This window comes from Photinus pyralis, unplaced genomic scaffold, assembly GCF_008802855.1.
Source record: "Photinus pyralis isolate 1611_PpyrPB1 unplaced genomic scaffold, Ppyr1.3 Ppyr1.4_LG1, whole genome shotgun sequence".
NCBI classification, from domain to species: domain Eukaryota; kingdom Metazoa; phylum Arthropoda; class Insecta; order Coleoptera; family Lampyridae; genus Photinus; species Photinus pyralis.
Window position 1 is genome coordinate 8,512,918 of NW_022170249.1, and position 22,198 is coordinate 8,535,115.

The 22,198-nt window shown below is 36.9% G+C and overlaps 1 protein-coding gene across 1 annotated transcript; it reads right to left on the reverse strand.

Annotated features, from left to right (window-relative positions):
* Positions 1–9,653: 9,653 nt before the first annotated feature.
* LOC116182138 lies at positions 9,654–18,303 on the reverse strand. The gene is made up of 2 exons (XM_031502638.1): positions 13,307–18,303; positions 9,654–12,161 (listed from the first exon to the last, which is right to left on the reverse strand). Exons 1-2 carry the CDS (start codon positions 17,426–17,428, stop codon positions 10,317–10,319), a joined length of 5,967 nt encoding a protein of 1,988 aa, XP_031358498.1. The 5' UTR covers positions 17,429–18,303; the 3' UTR covers positions 9,654–10,316.
* Positions 18,304–22,198: the final 3,895 nt, after the last annotated feature.

Genomic DNA, 22,198 nt, shown 5'->3' on the forward strand with positions numbered 1-22,198 from the left:
GGACGGACGGACGGACGGAAACACGAGCACATAAGCTTTACCTCAACTTCGTTGTGTTACGCTAAAAAATGGGCAACGTCGAGGATTTTGATGACTTTACTGATGCATGTAAAAATCAGTTTTGCGAAATGAAGTTGTTTCAATGGAAGTAAGTGATTTTCTAAAATTTACTAACATCTTCAAAAGTAATTCTGGAAAAAACAAGACGAATGTAAACGATTTACCGACTCTCAGGGACATAGTAGAGGTAAAATTTGTTCGAGGAGACGAGGAATTTTTTACAAAACCATTTTTCTACAAGATAACTATACAAAAACAACTAACTCGCTTAAAAGAAAAGCAGAGGTTAAGCTTCCAGAAAAATTAACAACACTTCGAGGAGTGCCACCAAAAAAGAAAAATGGTATCTTAAAAGTATTTAGTCCCTGCAATGAAGTCATCCCGTAAACCTTTCTGGGAAGATCTACCCACAAATGAAATGGCTCCTGATTTAGTGGAAGAAGGTTTTTAAATTCAAATTTTACTTCATAATTATTCGAATGTTTATTCCTTTACATTTAGTTTGTTTGAGTTTTAAGAAGTATTATGGTTCCTTTTATGTACTTATTCTTATGTAGAAATTTATTTTTAACATAAATAAAAACGTACAAAATCAATCAACTTTACATTATTTTAAGCAAATCTCTTTACTAAATGAACCACCTAAATACAATGGCAGAAAGATGTATTGTCGTTTACATTATTTTACCAAATGCTTTGTTTATAAAGTTATATTGGCAAAATGATGTACACGACTTTTAAACAAAAGTAGAGTAAATATAACTAGTTTTCCAAGATGTTATAATAACTGATGATCTTTCAGGCCAATGTACAACATTTTGTTTATGTAGCGTCAATAATAAAGATGAGATAATTAGCTTAAAACTTAATTTTCTCAATATCTAAATTTAGCAAGTACATTAATTTGCCTTTGTGCGGCAGTTTTTAGGTCCCTATAAAGGAAAAGCACTAATGCGGTAACAACGATTGAGGCTCTTAGAAGTGTATTTTCTAGATTCGGTTTGGTTAAGTACGTTGTGAGCGACAACGGTCCCCCGTTCACATCAAATGAATTAGAAAATTATTTTAAATGTAATGGGATAAAGCATTTGTTTACGGCACCGTATCACCCATCTAGTAACGGGCAAGCTGAAAGTGCCGTTAACAGTTAAAAATTTTTTAAAAAAATGTACAATTGAAAATAACTCAATTGAATTTGTATAAATTCCTGTTTGATTATCGTAATTCTATTCATTCCACTACGGGAAAGTCACCCGCAGAATTGATGTTGGGTCGTCGTTTACGCTCACGACTAGATTTATTGAGGCCGTCCACTGTCAACATAGTTCAAAATAGTCAAGATAGACAAATGCGTAACTATGGAGGTTCTAATAAAAGGGTTGAAGTGGGCGATAGCTGTCTATTAATAGTATATTATTCAACGTCTAAATGGCAAGAAGGTACCATTAAAAAAATTATAGGTGATAGTATTAATTAGCGTCGGTGATCAAACAACAAATCAAAATTTTAAACGTCACCTTGACCAAATCATACCGTTGAAAATACGCAATTCTTTGGCGGGTCCATCGGACGATTTTCAAGTTGAGGAATTACAAAGCGATCAGGAAATGCAGATCTCAAATAAATTGGTTGCTGATGAGACCTCAATTTCACCTCGTTACAATTTACGCCCGAGAAAATAATTTATTTTTATAATCTTGTTTTTTTTTAATGTGTAGTATTAAGGGTGGGGGTGTATAATACTGTATTGTAATATTGTATTGGTTCTAAATAAATAGTTTGATTCCAGCGTTTGTCTTGTTTGGTTGTGCATACGTTACAGAGATAATCGCGTTTGAAGTTTAATTCTTCCGTAAGGCCCAATGTAAATGGTAACGTTTGATAATTTCCTATTACTTTCAGTGTACAAAGAAAATTTTGATTTATATACGAATTTTTTTCTTCCTTCTGTACATGTGCTTATAGTATATTACGTAACGAGTGTTGAAACCGATACTTTTCACACGAGATGTGAAGTTCACACGAGTGTCAAAAGTGGCTTTCAAACGAGTCATGTACACTATTTTTCCTACGACTCTCCATACAACCAAAAATCTACTTACATAATGAAACAAAAGTTATTTTATTTCGAACCAACTACTAAAACTATCTAAAAATACGAAATAGATTCAATTTCTCTTTAACGAACTATTGTTATAATTACTTTAGCAAAGACTAAAGAGGTACTTGTCGTTTGGAGCTTCTGCAAGAAATTTACTAATATTATTAGACGAACGCTACTTTTCATACCTCAGCCGCAATTTAGTTGCTGGTAATTCGAGTGTAGTGGACTTTGCCTCTTCCCTGATGTTGGGTGGAGTACACTCTACATCCATGGAAGAATCACTTTTCGCCATTAAAAATAAGTAAGGAATTAAATGCGTAGCACAAGGGAATAACTCAAGAATAAACTAATCGCAATTTTAGAATTTGATGTACGCCTACTACGTTGATGTTACAAGACTACTACGAAAGCAAAACGTAACATGCGATTTGCTTTCTACTATATGGTAGACCTTATGAGAAAGCAAATCACACGGGTGCGTTTTGTTTTCCGTTACATTTTGCCATAAGCGAGCTATTTTCAAGTAAACATAATTGTACGACATATGTCATTTTCAATGAAAGTCGTAGGAAAACTCGTTTTTCGTGTTTTATGCCCTAATGCATGGACCGATTTTGGACGGCCTTGACATTTCGAATCGGTATATCATGATGACCTTTCATTTTTTTTGTGAATTTCAGCTTGTGACACCAAACCCCCCATGGAAGTCATTTCTAGACCAGTTTCTTTGCAAGAAGCACTCTACTATAAAAGTGAACGCGGGATTATTTATTTTGAATTATCTCTGTTATTTATCATCAAGCTTTTGTAATGGCAAACGCAAAATTATGTGATCGTTGTGAAAGAAGAAGAGGGTAACAATCTTTCAGCCTGGGGAGAGGTTGTATTTAGTAGAACTGGTTGAGAAATACTTCAACGTTGTTGAATGTAAAAAGACAGACGCCAGTTCATCTAGAGCAAAAGTTCAACGTTGGAAACAAATTGCAGATGAGTATAACGCAAGGGCAATCTACATTCCACGAGAGGCCCAGATGTTACGAACTGTCTGTGAAAAGGCTAAAAACATAATATCGAAAGAAAACCAAAACCGACTTGCAATAGGTAAGGCTACGGTCACATTGGAGCGGTATTTCAACGATTTTCCGCACTGACGGCAACGACCGATGCCGGTGGAATAAACAAATACATAACATTTAATGGTAACGGTCACATTGGCGCTAATATGGACTGGCGATCGCTGACGAATTCGGGCGATTGACGGTGCAGATCAAATTGTTTTGTTTTTTTTCGGACGAGTACGTCAGTATTTAGGTACATCGTATATCTTTACCATTAGCGTTTTTGTTCATTGTTGTCGAAATGGTAGATATTGAGCAATTAATTACTCTTGTGCAGGAACGTAAACCGTTATGGGATGTAACAAACAAGCAGTATCATAACAGGGATATTGCACGGAAGCTGTGGCAAGAAATTGCAGATGCCATGAATTCAACAAGTAAGTAAATGCATTTATTACTTTAAACCTTAAATTATAAGTTATAGTTAAGAGTCTTCTTTACCCAAGCGCAACTTTTTTGCATTTTAGTGTATAGATGATTATAGTTGCAAGAGATAAGATGAATTTCTTGCTTTGTCAACTCCTGTCTTGGTCCTTAGTTAGTTTCCACCGACACTGTGCAGCGGCGCCACTTGTTACACTCAAATTGTTGATTTACCGTCCGCCAAGATACAGACTTTATTTACAAAAATTATGACTTCATTTTTTGGGGTCATGTAACTTATCTAAAAAACTGTCGGTTTACTTTTTCCATAAATCGTCTTGATCGAGAGTAAAAAAATAAAACAGATCAGCGCAATAATCGGTGCGAAACATCTAATCTTTAAACAATCGGTATTCAGTTGCTATAAACTTAAAAAAAAAAATAGTCCGAACATTTTGTAGATAAAGGTCTAAATTTATAAAATAGTTCTTAAAAAAAAAAAAAATTGTTTTTTGAAAAACAACTAGAGTTTTTATGGCGGGCGCTCTTATGGAAATTTACATTGGCTGCAGTGGGTACAGAAGTCTCTTAAGTATCTGTATTTAAACCATTAGATCGGAAATCAAGGGCCCCTTCTCCGTTAAAATATCTTTTGAATTTGTCACGAATATTATATGATTCACGTCCCGACCTGTTGTAGCGTCTGCTTGATCCGCTGATGGCTTCCATATTTGATGAGCTTTTTGTTTTCTGAATAGTAATGTCATCTATGTCTTCCAAATCTATAATAATATTGTGCAATAAACAAGCTGTTGATACAACTTTGCCTACATGATTAGAGTCAATTTGTAATTCAGTTTTTAGGAATCTCCATTTTGAAACAAGTATTTCGAATGCACATTCTACAGTTCGTCTAGCTCGACTGTGACGGTAGTTATATACTTCAATATCATGAGGAACTCTTTCCGCTGCACCGGTGGCATAAGGGCGCATTAAATATTCCTCCAAGGGATATCCTTGATCACCAAGTATAACATACGGAAGCGTTATACTACTTCCAGGAATTTGACAAGGACGTGGAAAAGGGAATGAACCAGTTTCTAAATGTTCATACAAATTAGAATCAGAGAAAATTCCACTGTCACTTTGTCTACCGTACGCGCTCCAACGTCAACAGTTACAAATTTATATTTTGCCTCAACTAATGCTTGTAGAATTACTGAGAAATAGCCCTTGTAATTGTAGTACTGTGAGCCCGATAGGTGTGGGCATTTAATGCGGACATGTTTTCCGTCGATAGATAATTTTTCATATTCCATGGCATTCCTTTCAAGTAAATCGGTAGTGGATGTGACTTGTTGAAAAATGTTCCCAAATGGCATCACATGCCTCATATACTATTTTAGCAATAGTATTATGTGCTATGCGGAATAAAAAAGCTAAAGCTCTGAATCCCATTCCAGTTGACAGGAATCTGAAAGTTTAGGGCATTATAGTCAAGAATAAATAAAAACAAGCTTATTATGAATTACCTATCATAATGTATTTCTAACCTAATAAATACTAAATTATTTTTTTATTTTAGGTCAGGTAGTGAAAGATAAATGGCAAAATTTACTTACTTTTATTTCTCGTTGACGTATTTTCTTCAACTTTAAAAACTAATGTACCCACTGTCAAAGTCTCTCTGAGGATAACGAAGAGGACGTGATTGAGGAAGATGTCTTAGCATCTGAAAATACTAATGAAGTTGATTCTAGTAATGATTTCAGAAGTTCGACTGTTAAAACAAAACGAAAAGCTCCTAAAGCAGATGCAATAAATCAACTTCTTGCACTGGAGAAGAGGAAAGTGGAACACTTTGAGAAAATTCATGAACGTAAAAAACCATCTGAGAAAACAAAAGAAATGACGAAGACTACGATTTTCTTATGAGCTTATTACCTCATCTTCGTGAAGTGCCAAAAAAAAAGAAAGCTTTCAACAAGAATACGATTACAGCAAGTACTATTGCAGGACGAAGAAGAAGTGCAAAGTTCTGATAGTTATCACCAGTCACAATCTTCTTCGCCATTCCAACTGAACCCAGAAATAAACCCAGCATTTATGTTAAACTACCCAAATGAACCTGGTGCATCCTACAGCATTACAAATGAACACAATTTACACCACGTATAAGAATCTTTGGATTACAAATTGATGGAATAAAATTTTGTTTCATTCACTTACAAAATCTATAATATGTACAATAAGAATAATATTTTTTTAATACTTACCTGAGCGTGACAGCAAGTCGTTCTTCAGGAGAAATACAGTTTCTGAAATTACTGGATTTTTCTATACGTGGCCCAATTCCACTCAAAATAATTAAAAGTGCTGCTTTTCGTTCTAAAATATTCAAAAAATTTCACTGGATTCTCTTGTAACTTATAGAACAACGTATGGAACTCGCCGTTCTGTTCTCTTTCTATCAAAATTGAATTCACCCACTCACTTCTTTCATCTTCCAATAATAACATAAATAGTAACGGATTTTCGGCTACATACGCTTCATATTCATCCATTTTAATACACAGGTATAGGGACGTACGTTAAAATCTGACGAAATTTAAAAATAGTGTGCAGTATGACCACGAATTTCTGACGACTAATAATTCAACGTTAAACTTTAATGAAATTGATATTATTGATTACAAGATTGAGCGTTATTACATGTGACAGTTACAGTAAAAATTCTAATCATTCTAAACTAAGAAATACGCAGCCTATTATTTTTATCTAACACTAACTTTAAGTGACTTTAAACACTTTCCCTTGTTTGATAAAAATTAATAATTATACAAGTCCCATCTTTACACAAAGGATATTATGTAATCTTGTTTGAGCGAGAGGCTTGGTCATAATGTCAGCTACCTGATGTTCAGATGAAACCTTTTCTACAACCAATGTACCTTCACTAACGTGCTCACGAATAAAGAAGTGTTTCCTTTGAATGTGCTTGGTTCTGCGATGATTTTCGGGATTCTCAGAAACTCTAACGGCTGCTGCGTTGTCAATCTGGATAACTGGAATTTCCTTTAAAAATGTAATTTGATGATATATTTGTAAATCCCTTAGGATTCCGCGAAATAAGTAGACTGATTTATTGAATGTACTTTAATAAGTATGGTCACTACTCTACAACTTGTTCGAGGTCGCGCTGTATACCTTATTCTACACAAGTCTGAAGGAAACTGAAACTGCCGACGCCGATACTCTTTTATAAAGGAAAGAGCGCACAACATTCTTAGATGTTAATTCTAACATAATTTCTTGTAAAAGTCGAGTAAGCCAGATCACTTCCTTTGCGGCTTCACTTGCAGCTACGATTTCTGCTTCAGCTGTAGACTCTGTTACGGAACCTTGTCGCTGACTAATCCAAGAAACAGCTCCATTGGCTAAAACTATCTTAGCACCATTTTTCTCTTTAACAAACATACATGGTTGTTGACTGTAATTTTTTGTAAATATTTTCCAATACGATGATTCCAACATCTAGGCGACTGCTTTAGTCCATATAAACTCCTTTTGAGTAGGCAGATTCTACCAGACCCGTCATCGTATCCATCTGGCTGTTTCATAAAGATCTTTTCCTCCAGCTCTCCATATAAAAATGCAGTTGAGACATCAAATTGAACCAAATGCATTTTCTCTGTTGCAGCAATACCAAGTATCAAACGAATAGTTTTCAACTTTGCAACTGGACTGAAAGTATTATTGTAATCAATACCTTTCTTTTGATTGTATCCTTTTGCGACCAATCTTGCCTTGTATTTTAAAATACTTCCGTCTGTATTTAATTTTAATTTATAAACCCACTTACAGGAAATTGCTTTACCACCTATCGGTAATTTTACTAATTCCCACGTGTTATTTTCCATCAAGGAAGCCATTTCATTGCCATTGCATTTTTCCAGGATGCACGATTTTTATCTTGTATCGCTTCTTCATATGTTTGAGGATGGAGTTCTGTCATCATCGCCATAACGTAATCTTCAAGATACTTTGGAGTGCGGATAATTTCTCGATTACGTAACGTTCTTTCATTGTTATATTCACTACTGCACTCATCATCACTTTCTTCTTTGCTTTCTTTAGTTCTTGTACTGCCTTCAGGTTGAGTAATTTCTGGTTTATCAATCTGCTCTTCTTTGTCTGATTCATCTTCTTGTAACAATCTACTCCTGAAGAATACTTTTGCTTTTTCTTCGCATTCTTGAGTTACCTCATTAAATTTGACATCTCGAGATAAAACAACACATTTCTTCTCTGGAAGCGATCAAAAACGCCCATTTTTTCCAACGAATTAAAAAAATTGGTCCAATTTTAAATTGTTGGTACTTTTTGAACTCTGATTGATGTTTTACAATCTTTAGGGGGGGGGGGGGGGGTAGTGGATTTTAGCGTTCCTTTAGGAGCCACAACGCATTACAAAAAGGTTAATTCAGTTCTTTACAAAAGTTGGAAAAAATGGGCGTTTTTTGATCGCTTGTAAAAATTTTTCTATTGGATCGACTTTGTTTGTTTTTTTTTATAGACGCAGAATTTTGTTTTCTTTAATTTACTAAAGAAGTGCTATTCATAAAATATGGACCGTTTTCGAGTTTTAACCGAGAAATTGAAAAAAGTTCGAACGTTTTGAGGTTTTTTTGGCTGCCAAAAGTTGTGCCGGGAAAAAATTGGTGTGCACTCTTCAAATACATTATTTGGACCCAAATAGGCCATTTAAAACGTTAAAATCGTTTACACCACATTTTGCAGGAATCGGCCCTTCTGACTGCTCCGCATACTGGACTATCTGAGGAAACTGATAATTTTAGTTGGGGAAATATACACAAACGTGTAATTTAGTCATGTTTGATTTGATCTAACTAAACAAAGTGCTACGCTTCTGGTAGTTTGAAAGCATTGTTATAGTTCATATTCAGCACTACTTATGATATAATATGTGAAGTACCTAGTATTGTACGTACTCCCCGCCCCGTCAAAGGGAAATATTATTGCAGCCTCATTATAGGGTTTTTTTTAAATTTCTTGAAGCATCCTGATGGGATGCAAAAGGTTTTAGAAATAAAAAACTATTTCCAATGTACCTATAATAGGATATCCATTTTTCGTCTTGGGAATATGTGACATTATGATTTACAAATCAACAGCATTCAAATAAATAAATAATAAATAGTAATTTATCTAATCCATATCATTAGGAACGGCGTAAGAATGTGTAGGGTAATGCCAGCTAGTTTCTTTTGTTTTCCCTTTCAAGTAATGGGTTGTCGCCTCAGGCGTTATAAGTGCAATTTGAGTTGCCTATCCTTACGTTAGCGTTTCGATTTTTTTCTAAAGATCGCGAAACATATTTTTTAAAACGGTACAAATTAAATGATCAGTATTTCCATTTTACGAACAGTACAGTTTTCCATTATTTTTTTCAAATGGTCATTATTGTAATATCTGGTCGGTGAAAATAATAAACGGTCAGTAAGATTAAAAATTGCCTATTAACTTAATAAATGGTAGACGAAAGTAATAAACGGGCAGTAAGGTTTTAAAAAACAGTCAGTTGAATTAATAAATGGTCGGTGAAATTAATAAACGGTTAGTAAGAGAAAAAATAGTTAATTAAATAAATAAATGATCAGTAAAATATGAAACGTTGTATAAAAATAATAATCGGCCAGTACAAATCATTAAACCCTCTGTTAACTAATAAATGGTCATATTTATTTAATGTAAGTAAACACAAAACAAAAACATATGAAGAAAAATACAACGTAATAGAGAAAAACGCTATGCCGTTAAGTAATGATGAAGTACGAGTAGATCGTGGTGATAATCTGAAAATAATTATCCTGAACCATATACACTAATTACGTGCAAAATACCTACCCTATTGTACAAGTAGTGCCTGCTTTGCTTTGGAAGGTCGGCCACGTCGCCTTTTAGCTCCAATGGGGACAGATTTGGCTTCAGCGGGTGGTGTTGTGTATTTCAGCCTTATTGCAACACCCACTACATGCTTACAAATTAATTTTTTGAAAAATCCTGGGCAATTGCAAGTGCCTTCAATCCATTTGTTTGAATCATTCGGAAGAGTAGCAGTCCAAATGTTGAACGCGGCCGTTTTAAATTCTTCAAAAGTGGAAAAACTCACATTTCGAGTTTCCTCTAGATCTAAATCTAGATCTGTGACTTCATTACTTTGGCCAGCAGGAATGAAATAAACATAGCCTTCTGAACAATATTGAGATTACTCCCAATATTATTTAGTGTAAGCACAGGGTGGTACACAGTCTCATGCACCGAATTTTAAAGACTTGGAAGCCCCGTGCTCACGTAGAGTGACTAAACGACTTTTGTGTCAATAGTAATTTATTCTACATTTTACGTTGTTTATATACAAAATTTTATACAACAATTGGCAAATTAATTGCAATCTGTTAATTGCAAATTGAAAACTAACCTAGTCAATGTTGTGTGCAAATTGTCCTCATTTACAAATAATGCAATGTAATTTTATTTCTTAATCCTACTTTCTTTCCCAATTAACTATTTCTCTAATATTTGGCCAGCGCCCTTTCCTGTTTAATGGTGATATTAAACATTCTGCCAGCCGCGCCCTAATCTATCTTTTAGTTTTGTGTTTCCCCGGGAATAGTTGAATATAATGGTTCTAACTGAACTGCTTCGTGATCGTTGTCCTTGGTATGTGATTTGTTTCTGTGCTGGATGTAGAATCTTATTCCTAGTACGAGTGCCAAGATAATTGCAATGAGTAAGGTAGTTGTCGTGCTTGTAATAATGGACTGTGATGTTGTGGACCGCCATTTGATATTTCGAATATCTGCATTAAGAGTTTCTTCTTCGTCTTTTAGCTGTTTAAAAGAGTCTTCTGCATGGAATATTGATTCTTCTATTACTTTGGTTATTTGCTGAGTTGACCTTGTATGATTATATGGTTTGTTAAACTGTTTTATGTAGCTACCTAGTACTGATAACTTTTTATCCCGTTTCGGATTGAGTATACTTTTCTTTGTTTTCAACAGGCAATCTTGTGAAATCCTGATAATTCCAGTGGCATTGATCGTGATTTCCTGTCGTTCGCCACTACAGGAGATAGCGATACGTGTGGACTGATTAGTGATGAACATCCAAGTATTGGTGGCATAGAGTTGCTTCCAAATTAATCCTTGAATCTCATGTTGTTGTATATTGCATTGGTTAATTTCTGTTCTGTTGTAGACTTCGTCAATGATGCAATTTTTGTTTTCTTCTATTTTCTTCACCATAGTGGGAGCACATATAAAATTGTGTTTGTTTGTTTGTAGGCAGTCTTTGAATTCTTCATTTGATATTTCGAAATATAGTTGATTGTTGTAGTCCACAGCTAGCATTTCTTCATTGACATTTAAGGTCCAAAACGTAGAATTTTCAATTTTTATAGGAATTGGGGTGACTTTCATAATCACGTATACCGTGATCTCTGCCACCAGAAAAAACCCGAACACATGAATCACTTCCACTGTTTGTTTTGTAGTTACTTTGATTATTGGATGTGGTAAAATCTTGAGGATGCTTGGTAATTTCTGCTCTGCCGATGTAATAATACTTCTGATGTGGGTTTCTGATATAAGTTCTTGAAAGTTCCCTTGGTTGTAGTGGATGTTTCTTATTTTGCTGTAGTGATTGTGTACTTCTGTTACTAGATTCACTGCTGTTTGATATGTACTTAAGATGTGAATATTTAGTCTGTTTTCGTCTATTGTTTTATACCATTTCTGCATCTGGTTTATGGCTTTTATCGCTTCATTTAATTTAGTGTTGAAGCGCTCTAATTGCTTCTCGATGCGGTTTTCTGTCTCTTTAAATTTTGATATAGTAGACAACATTATTTTGGATTGTCTTTCTGAATTCCGCATTAACTCTTGCTGATTCTTGTTTAACGCATCAATGTCCTTGTATACTTCGTCATTCACACCGAATATCGCCGTTAATATATTCCCCAAGATACCTCTTTTTTTACGAGTTTGACTTATGTAGTTGATTCCCTCTTGTACCCATCTCAATTGATTTTCTTGATCCTCGATATGTTGCACCAATTCTGTACATTGTACGTTTTCTGTCATTTCTGTTGCGTTCTTGCACAACTCTTTGAAATTACTAGTCGTTAGAAATGCTGCGTTTATATCCTCTTTGATTCGTGATTTGTTGTATTGTAGATCGATTCGGAATATACCTCTTTCAATTTGAACTTCTCCCATGTGTTCAATGTAGAAACCTGGCTTTGGATATGTAATATTGTATTCTGCTGTTACTGTGACCAATAGCATTAGTATGCTTATAACGAATGTTTTCAGATTGCATCCATATGCGTGTTGTTGTGATGTTGCTGTTTGATTTTTTTCTGCGGTGTTACCTTCTTCTGTCGTGATTGGTATTAGTTGATGAATACTCCTTTTTGATGCTTTCCCATCTGCCTTCTGGATGGTAACAATGCGTACAGTGCCGTCTTCTGATGGATGTAATTCTTTGATTTTTGCAAGTGGCCATTTCCCTGGACTCAAGTTGTCCTCTTTGATGAGTACTATACATCATTTATCTTTGGATTGTCTTCTTTTGTTTTCCATTTATAGCGTTGTTGTAAATTATGCAAATAATCCGTCGTCCATGCTTTCCAGAATTGTTTCTTCATGTTTTGTACCATTTTCCATCTGTTGCTTAAGTTGAGTTCTATTGTACCTGATGATTTCGCGAATGGTTCTATTATTGGTTTTCCTCTTAGAAAGTGACCGGGTGTTAGTGTTGTACCTCCGTCTACTACATCACTGGACTTTCCTATTGGTCTTGAATTTAAGCACGCTTCGATTTGATGAGTTAATGTAGTTAATTCTTCATATGTAAGTGTTGATTCCCCAATTACTATTCTTAAATGGTGTTTTAAGGACTTAACTCCACTTTCCCAAATTCCTCCCATATGTGGACTTGCTGGGGGAATGAAATGCCATTGAGTTCCAGTTGACACCGATGTTTCTTGCACTTCTCTACTGTGTACTATTTGTTGAATTTCTTGCTGTATCATATTGCTGGCTCCGACGAAGTTGGTGCCGTTGTCGCTGTATATGTGTTGGCAACCACCTCGTCTTGCTGAAAATCTTCTGAAAGCCGCGATGAATGTTTCCGATGTCATGTCACTAACAACTTCTAAATGAATCGCTCTTGTTGCTAGACATACAAACACTGCAATGTATCCTTTGTATGATTTATGGCCTCTGCCTTTCCATGCTCTTACTTGTATGGGACCGGCATAGTCAATTCCACAATGTTCGAACGGTGATGATGGTGTTATTCTGGATGCTGGCAGATCTCCCATTATTTGATGTAATGTTTGTCCCTTATGTCTTATGCATGTATTGCACTTGTTGATGATTTCTCGAACTGTTCTTCTACCGGTGATAATCCAATATTTTCTTCTTAAATATGCTAATGTTATTTGAAGACCTCCATGTAATGTTTTTTGATGTGCATCCAAAATCAGTAGTCGTGTTAGATGGCTGTTTGCTGGTAGAATGTATGGATGTTTTTCGTTGTATGATAAGTAAGAATTGCGTAACCTCCCTCCTACCCTAAGTAAACTGTCTTCATCTTGAAACGGATTGAGCGATTCTAACTTGCTGTCCTTGTGTACTTGTTCTTTCTTACTTAACTTTTGTATTTCCCTTGGATATGTATTCTGTTGTGTTACTTGTATATGTTTCTTTAATGCCGTATTGAGTTCTTCTACTGTTAAATGTTCGTCAGCTACTGTAATTTTTTTGCAATGCTTGATGAATCGAATGATGTATGCTGTCACTCGAATTAGTTGTGTTAGTGAAGAAAACCTTTCTGCTAGCTCGTTCCTATTGTTCACTATTATTGTCATAGTTTTCTTGCTCTCTACCTCTGTTGTAGGATATTCGCTTGTACTGTGTTTCCATTTATCTGTTTTTAGCCATATGGGTCCATTCCACCATAACGTGTTGTTTTTTAATTTGGATGTTGTTGTTCCTCGCGATACCAGATCTGCAGGATTATCATTAGTACGCACATGGTTCCATTGTTCTTTTGCGGTCATGCTTGTGATTTGTGCCACTCGACTTCCCACGAAGGTTTTCCATTTGTTTGCGTCACCTTTCATCCATGCGAGTGTGATCATGGAATCGGTCCACGCGTACACTGTTGTTTTTGGTATCTGTAATGCTTCTGTCACTCTTTTTAGCACCTTTGCTAGTAGCACTGCTGCACACAATTCTAATTTAGGTAACGTTTGCCTGGTTCGTACTGGGGCGACTTTTGATTTTGACATTAATAGACTTATGCACCCATTTCCTGTTTTTGAGTACACCACTGCTCCATACGCTTTTTCTGATGCATCACAGAACCCATGAAGTTCTATTTTTTCTTGGTCTTGATCGTACTGCATCCATCTAGGTATCCGTAAGTATTCCACCATACTGAGATCGATTTTGAAGTTTGTCCATTCTATCTTGATTGATTCCGCCACCTCTTCGTCCCAGCCTGTATTGGATAGCCAGAGTCTTTGTATGAGTAATTTTGCATTTAGGAGTATTGGTGACAGCCAACCCAAAGGGTCGAATATCTTGGCCACTTCCGACAAAATGTTCCGTTTGGTTGGTTTATCTTGGCCATCCTTGAATTTGAACGTAAAGATGTCTTGGTTTGGTATCCATCTTATTCCCAACGATTTGATCTGGTCGTCATTGTTGAACTCGGCTACAGCAGGATCTCTAGCTTCCATGGGAATAGTGGTTAATATCTCTTCTTTATTGGCTGCCCATTTATGTAGCTGGAACCCTCCTTTTTTTAGCATATTGGTTAATTCTTTTTGCAATTGTACTACTTGAGGTATGCTGTTAGCACCAGATAAAATGTCGTCCACATAGAAGTCTTGTAGCGTGACTCGTGCTGCGTATGGATACTCTTCTTTTTCGTCTTCTGCTAACTGTTGTAGTGTCTTTATGGCTAAGTATGGAGCTGCCGCTGTTCCATATGTTACTGTGTTGAGCTGGTATTCGCGTATCGGCTGATTACGTTCGAATCTCCATACTATAGTCTGGAACTGGCGATCGTCTTGATGTATCCTTATTTGGCGGTACATCTTTTTAATATCTGCTGTGAACGCATATTGATGTTTTCTCCATCTTAGTAATATATCGGCTATGTCTGGCTGCAACCTCGGTCCCACATACATCATCTCATTTAAACTTCCGCTGGTCGTCGTTTTGGCTGATGCATCAAACACCACTCTCATCTTCGTTGTAGTACTGGATTCCTTTATCACTGGTTGGTGTGGTATGTAATAGCGTGTGCCCTCGATTGAGTGTGCCTGTACCATTTCCATGTGACCCAAATCCAGGTATTCTTGTAGAAACGCGTTGTATTCTTCACGCATCTTGTCGTTTGCTGCTAGTTTTTTCTCCAGTTGCAACAACCTGGCTATTGCTAGTGGTCTGGATCGCCCCCATTTGATCGAATTCTTCTTGAATGGAATCTTGACTGTGTATCTTCCATCGGGGCTGCGTGTAGTGTTTGCCTTATAGTGGTCTTCGCACTTCTTGTCTTCTTCATTGAACCCATTAGCCATGGTCGCTTCTTCTATTTCCCAGTATTTGGATAGTTGTGTCTCTTCTTCCATTGTTGATACCATGCCCAGTATTTGATAGCCTTGGTTGACACCGTGCTTTGTTTGCCCGGATATCACCCACCCAAATTCGGTTTGTTGACCCACTAATTTTCCTTCTTTCATGACTCCCGGTAGTATGATCTTTGCGTATTCCTCGGCACCCAGTAGTATGTCAATTGGTCCGGAGTTATTCAGCGTGGGATCAGCTAACAGCACATTCTTCCATGGATCTTTGTTCATCTCAAACGACGCCAGTGGTAGATTTTCGGTTATCTTTGTGAGAATGATTAGTTCTGTTGTTAACTCATACTCACTTGGTTGTCTTGGATGTAATTGAACCGTTATCTTGGTTTTTGCGTTAGTGTGATCATAACCACCTATTCCTGATACCCTTGCATTCGCTTTTTGTCGTGGTAGCTTCAACTGCTGTGCTGCCTTTTCTGTGATGAACGAGGCTTGTGATCCAGGGTCCACTAGTACTCTTAATAATTGCTGTACGCCAGTGAGGTCTTGTGCTTGTACTATCGCTGTTGCTAGTAGTACTTCCTGGTTTTCCTTTTGGGTTTGACAATTCCTTTTAGATACTGTAGTGTGTGATGTTCTTGTGCTTGCTTGTGTTGCCCGCTCTGCTATTGGTTTGTACGGTTGGTGAAGTAAAGTGTGATGTGGATAACCGCATTCTGCACACCTGTACGCTGAGTAGCATTTTTCCTCGCTGTTGTGTTTTAAACACCTAAAACATATTTTTCTTTCTCTTACTTCCTTGTTTCTGTCGTTGATTGATAGCCCCTTGAACTTAAGGCATTGTTCAAGTCGATGCTCCTGTTGGCAGTAATGGCATGATATGGTGGACGTGTTTCCCCAGGTGTACCTAGGACTCGCATCCTTGCTCTGCATTGACCCCGATGCCTCCAAGGACTGGAACCTCGTCTGCATGAACTGCATCACTTCTCCTAATGCTGGGATTTCATTTGGTTGTTTTAGTGACTGCTCAAATAGCCTGTTGGTTTCTGAGTCCCATTTCTTTGTGGTGATTCTAATTACCATTGGACCCCATGACGATGTATCCATTCCCAGATTTGATATTGTCTCCAGACACTCATGTATGGTATCGTGAAGCCATTTCAATCGAGATGCCTTCGCTGTTTCCATTTTCGAGAATTCCAGGATTCTATCTAATAACGTATTTACCATTAATCTTTTGTTATTATACCTGTTTTGAAGGATCTTCCATGCTGTTACGTAATTTTGTTCCGAGATCATTAGATGCTGTATAAGTCTTGCTGCTTCTCCGTCCACATGCCCCTTCAGATAGTGCATCTTCTCCGCGTTCGATAACTTCTCGTTGGAATGTATTAATTTCTCGAACAAATCGTGGAAGGGAGCCCAATTGTCATATCCACTTCGGAACGTTGGTATTTTTATTTTGGGCAGCTCGATGTTGTTTGTCGCCTTTATACTTGCCTTTTTGGTGAGCATTTTTAATTTTTCTTGTATGTTATCGTATTCGAATTCCATTTTCGTGACTGGATCCTTTCTAAAATACTCATGAGAGAAGCTCACCTCGTTTGCTTGAATGTCCACTTCAAGCTCTGATATTACTTCCCACTTCTTCTCTGCTTTGGTGTACAATGTTTCGCAGCGTCTTAAGTTCTGCTCCATTATTTCCTCTTCCATTTGAAACAATATCCCTCTAAATTGTTTTAGACGAACCTCCTGTTTTTTTATTCGGAGCTCCTGTTCGTTATCCATTTCTTCAATATCCTCTTCCTTCTTCTGCTGATTCTGTAACTGTTGTAGATAATTTATCGTGTTGTCGTAGACCTTTTGCAGCTGATCTCTGTACTTTGTACTGTGATACTCATGATTTTGTATCTGTAATTCGATAATTTCGTTATGATTTTTTTCGATACCTTCCTGATAAGCTTCTAGCTGTCGGTCATGTTTCACAATATATTCGCTGGTTTTCCTGGAGGCTGAGTCTTTCTTCATATTGGCTAACATTTTACACATTTGTTGACCAATCTCCTGTTGTTTCCGTGCGAGTTCGTTTAATTGCTCCATTTGAACTTCTGGTAGCTAAAACAGAATCCAAACCAACACCCCCTCTTACTTCAGAACCGTTTTTCCCCTTTTTTTTTTTTTTTAGTAGTAGTTGTTGTGTCGGATGCTGAAAATTTGGTTCTGGCCCGAATAATTCCAAAAACTTGTTCTGTAATGCAACGTTGTGTTTGTCGCACGCAGATATCCGTGGGTCCCCCCGGACTCTTAACGTTGGACTGAAGCTGTATGGTTTGCTCCTTCCTGCTACAGGAATCAGTCTCCAGTTGTTGTCGCCGGCGTTCTTCTGCATCAGCGACGCGACTCTTGATCGCCTTTTTGTTAGTAGGTAGGATCCTTTTGTTTTTCGCCGCTTCCCTTGACTTTTTTAGTCAAAATAAAATTCCGCTTACCCAGTGCCTCTCGCTCAAGTCCAAGGGTCGTAAATCCTTGACTGCTAATAGTGGTTTTGCTGCCGCTGGTGGTGGCTTGAAGGACCTTTTTATTTTCTGCCGCTGGTGTTGGCTCGAAGGACCATGAACAATATTGAGATTACTCCCAATATTATTTAGTGTAAGCACAGGGTGGTACACAGTCTCATGCACCGAATTTTAAAGACTTGGAAGCCCCGTGCTCACGTAGAGTGACTAAACGACTTTTGTGTCAATAGTAATTTATTCTACATTTTACGTTGTTTATATACAAAATTTTATACAACAATTGGCAAATTAATTGCAATCTGTTAATTGCAAATTGAAAACTAACCTAGTCAATGTTGTGTGCAAATTGTCCTCATTTACAAATAATGCAATGTAATTTTATTTCTTAATCCTACTTTCTTTCCCAATTAACTATTTCTCTAATATTTGGCCAGCGCCCTTTCCTGTTTAATGGTGATATTAAACAACGATGTGAGACAATCTTCTTTTTTTCACAAACCCATTGATAAGCTTTGGTCCACAAACCTAAGTTTAGCGTAGGAACTGCATGTACTGTTTTTGCATTTGCAGTGTACTGAAGAGACCAGGTATTTATGTATTCCTTGAGAACCACTACGAACCGAGATAAAGGCAATCTCTCGCGCAAAGTGTTATCTTTAATTACTCTGTTGAAAGATTCCAAGGCGTTATTTGTAGATGGAACCAACTTTGAAACGCCTTCAAACCAGTTTGGATTACTGTCTAACCATTCGTGTTGGAAATATTCTATAAATTGTTGTTGTTCGCCCTCCCATTTTGCAATAAACTGATGAGACGCCTTCTCAAAAACATGCTTACTATTGCTCAGTTGCAATAAGTCAATATCTTTTAATATTTCATTACGTTTCTCCTTCGGATGCACAACCTGTTCGGCTTTCTTTTGGACACATTTTTTCATATGTGCCCAACACATTATGATAGTAACATCCGATCCAAATACATTTATGAAGGCATTCTGGATGCTTTTAGCGGCATCACAAACGAGGTATTTTGGGCAAATTGACTTTTGAAATATATCCTGGTCGGCAGATTTTATTGCTTTAAACAAAAATACAAACTCTTCGGTTTGTTCTTTGCTGCAAACCGCTAGCCCAAAAATATGAAATATTCGGTCTCGATCTGTAGTTCCCAATAATAATACAGGGAAACCTTGCCACACCAATTTATATGTCGCATCAGCATGTATGTGGTGAGCGTCACAGGACAATTTCAACAAGTTTTTAGTGGAAACAAAAAATCGAAAGAACGGCTGTTCTTCATATCCCACTTGGTAGGAAACAACAAACGCCGCATCAACATCATCAGGAACTTTTGCATTTTCTAAACAAAAATTTTCCAATTCGCCAAGACTCATAACATTGGATCCATATTTTACTTTTCTTAATGAAGACAAGTAATTATTGAGCTGAGTCTTACTTGGTAATGCAATTTGCTTTTTAATTAATATATCAAGAACCTTTTTTGGTTTTATTTTTGAATCAAAATTAAAGAGAGACTTGATTTCCTCTTTTACCTCATTGGATATTTTACTTTTTACTCTTGTAACAATTACATTACACGTATGGGCTAGTTGAGATCGGTATAAATGGACCTCACTTGTAGTAGAGGGATAATGTAGGTACACACCTGCAGCGCATTGCTCCGCTCTTTTTTTTACTTTGTTACATCGAAAAATTTCACTTACATTTCCTTCTGTGTCCACATTTTTATAAGTAAAACTCCACACCTGCTCCATCTGAACTGCAGCTACTGCAGACGCCTTATTCTCGAACACTTTTTCCATTTCCCATTGCTTGTCTACCTTCTTCCTCCTTTTCGTGATCGCCTCTTCACTTTCACTTTCGGAACTTGTTTCATAGTCTGGTACATCTTCCATATCGTACCGTTCCAGTCGCAAGGAAACCTACAGCACGAATCACTTAATATTTTTACTTCTCTGAAACTATAATAATATCGCGCCGAGCGCATATAAAGCGTTACATCAACAATCACGTTTATTTCACAAGCCGACTAAGCGCGAAAGAAGCTTATTAGCCGACCTAAAAATATTAGGTAAACCACGACTTCATTTCTATTACCGCCTATCGCATACTGGCCATTTATTGATTTTTACTGTAGATTTGCTGATTTATTATCAGCTAATCCATACTGACGTTTTATTAATTTTTACTGACCACTATAATACTGGCCAAATAGTTTTGTTACTGCTCAAAAATTCCATTTTAACTCATCAAATTTTATAAATATACTGAGCTTTTTACAATATTTTACTGACTTTAGGTAATATTATACTGTAGAAACTTAATTAAATACTGTTCAGTTTATTACAACCCTTTTTTAAAATATATGCCTTAGCATAATAGGTGGAATTAATATCTTTAAGTACCGCCGTAAGAAATACTGTCGGATTTCCAAATTGGTGCTGTACGTTTTTCTACCCTCATTACAACGGCTGTTATCTACAAAAAACGATTTTTCTATTCATCGATCTTCCTAAAAAACTAAGACCGATATTTCAATTTTTTAAGTACCGCCGTTCTTTTCATCATTGCAAATAATATCCACTATCGAGAATTTGTTAGACTTCAACTACAAAAGCAGCATTTCTTAAGAAAGTTTAGCTATTTTTCCAATATGGCGGATTGACTACAGAGGAGCCTTAAGGGTGTAATCCAGTAGTACAACATTTATGCGAAAATAGTGCGATTTATATTTCGTCTCAATTCTGTAAAACATGAGATGAAAGACGGGGCTAATTTTTTTCGTGTAAATTATACATTTAAAAAGGATGCTACAGAACAAAATTTTAATATTTACGAAAAAAAAAATTTTTAGAGCACTGCCAATAAAAAGTGAACTTTTATAGGTAAAATGGCGTCAACACAAATTATTTTAAAAATCTCCCTGTAGCATACTCAGAAAAAACATTAGCAAACCATAGAGCCATCGACCAACCTTTCACATAAATTACAAAAATTTTTAGACGAAATATTCATTCGAAATTTTTTAAGAAAACTTGTAGCGTTTAGTGAAGTCATTCACCATTTATAAATGTACAGTAGGCAACACATCATACAGCAGGCCTGACTTCATTAGCGGCATTGTTGCGTTTATGGGGACTAATTTACAAATAGAAACCGGATTCATTAAAACGTATTATAATTCCATAATATACTGGGTAGTAGAATTCACACGGAAAATGTGATTTATTTTTGGGTGAATTAAAAGTTTGCGTCTTTTCTGACGTTTTTTGTAACACCCCTAAAATTTTAGTGTGATAAAATTTTGAGATTATTTCCCTGTAGCATCCCTCGGAAAGAGGTATAATTTGCGTAAAAAGCGTTAGTCCTCATTTACTTTGTGTTGTTCCCGAATTAGACGATTTTTTGTAACACATCTAGAATATTATTTAAAAAATGTACTTTTTTTAAAAGATATCTAATTTATAGGTACTTATTCGCTTACATGCGTTATTTTCCAGATAGGGTTAATACAATTCATGGAGTAATTACTGGGTTAAAAAAATATATACGTTGTAACAAAACCCTCTGCGCCACCTACCCAACACCCACGCAAACAACACCTACACGCACCCGCGACTTAAGGTTGACCCAATCGCCACCCGCAAGAGGTCGCCAACGGAAGTGCTACCCTCTCGTACAAGAACGACACCAGTATACCTCGCACACCAAACCAAGCAAGGGCAAGAGTCAGGTAGCAACCGTCCCTCTCTTACGCCGCGGTGTATATTGTGACGCGCTGCTGTTACTGATCCTGAAACCGTCCGACGCGCTAACTAAGCGAGCCTGTCTTGACAGAACGTCGGATTGCAGCACGGTGAAGGACAAGTACTTCAACCTATAGACTTCAAATCTAGCACATACCTATCGTAGTCTTAGTCATCTTGTAAATATTTATCTTCGTACCTAAACCCCTGTAAATAAAAGTCTTGTGTAGTGATCAGTTAATTTAATCAACCCAGGTTAACTCATCCAACAAGTGGCGCCCAACCTTCGGGCCGAAGAAAATTTTTTTTACAACGACGAAGACACGTGCAAAAACCCGACAGGAGATGGCAGAAGGGAACGCACCCCTCACCTTCTCAATGGAGCAGTTCCAGCAAATCATCTCCCAACTACGCAGCGGAGATAAAGGATCATTCACCAAATGTCAAGCCCGATTCAAAGGAAACAGCGGCGAGGACGTCCATTCCTTCGTGGACACCATCCGCACCTTTAAGGACTGCGACAGGGTGAGTGAAGAGAACGCGCTCCGAGGCCTCACCGTACTGTTGGAAGGACCAGCAGGCACGTGG

What these genes read in the sequence shown, in the direction of transcription:
- LOC116182138 (XM_031502638.1), bottom strand. Translation starts at nt 17,428, where the DNA reads ATGGAGCAATTAAACGAACTCGCACGGAAACAACAGGAGATTGGTCAA. An exon ending in ATGAAGACAGTTTACTTAGG is followed by an intron (nt 12,162 to 13,306) that starts GTAGGAGGGAGG and finishes ACCATCCAGAAG; the next exon opens with GCAGATGGGAAAGCATCAAA.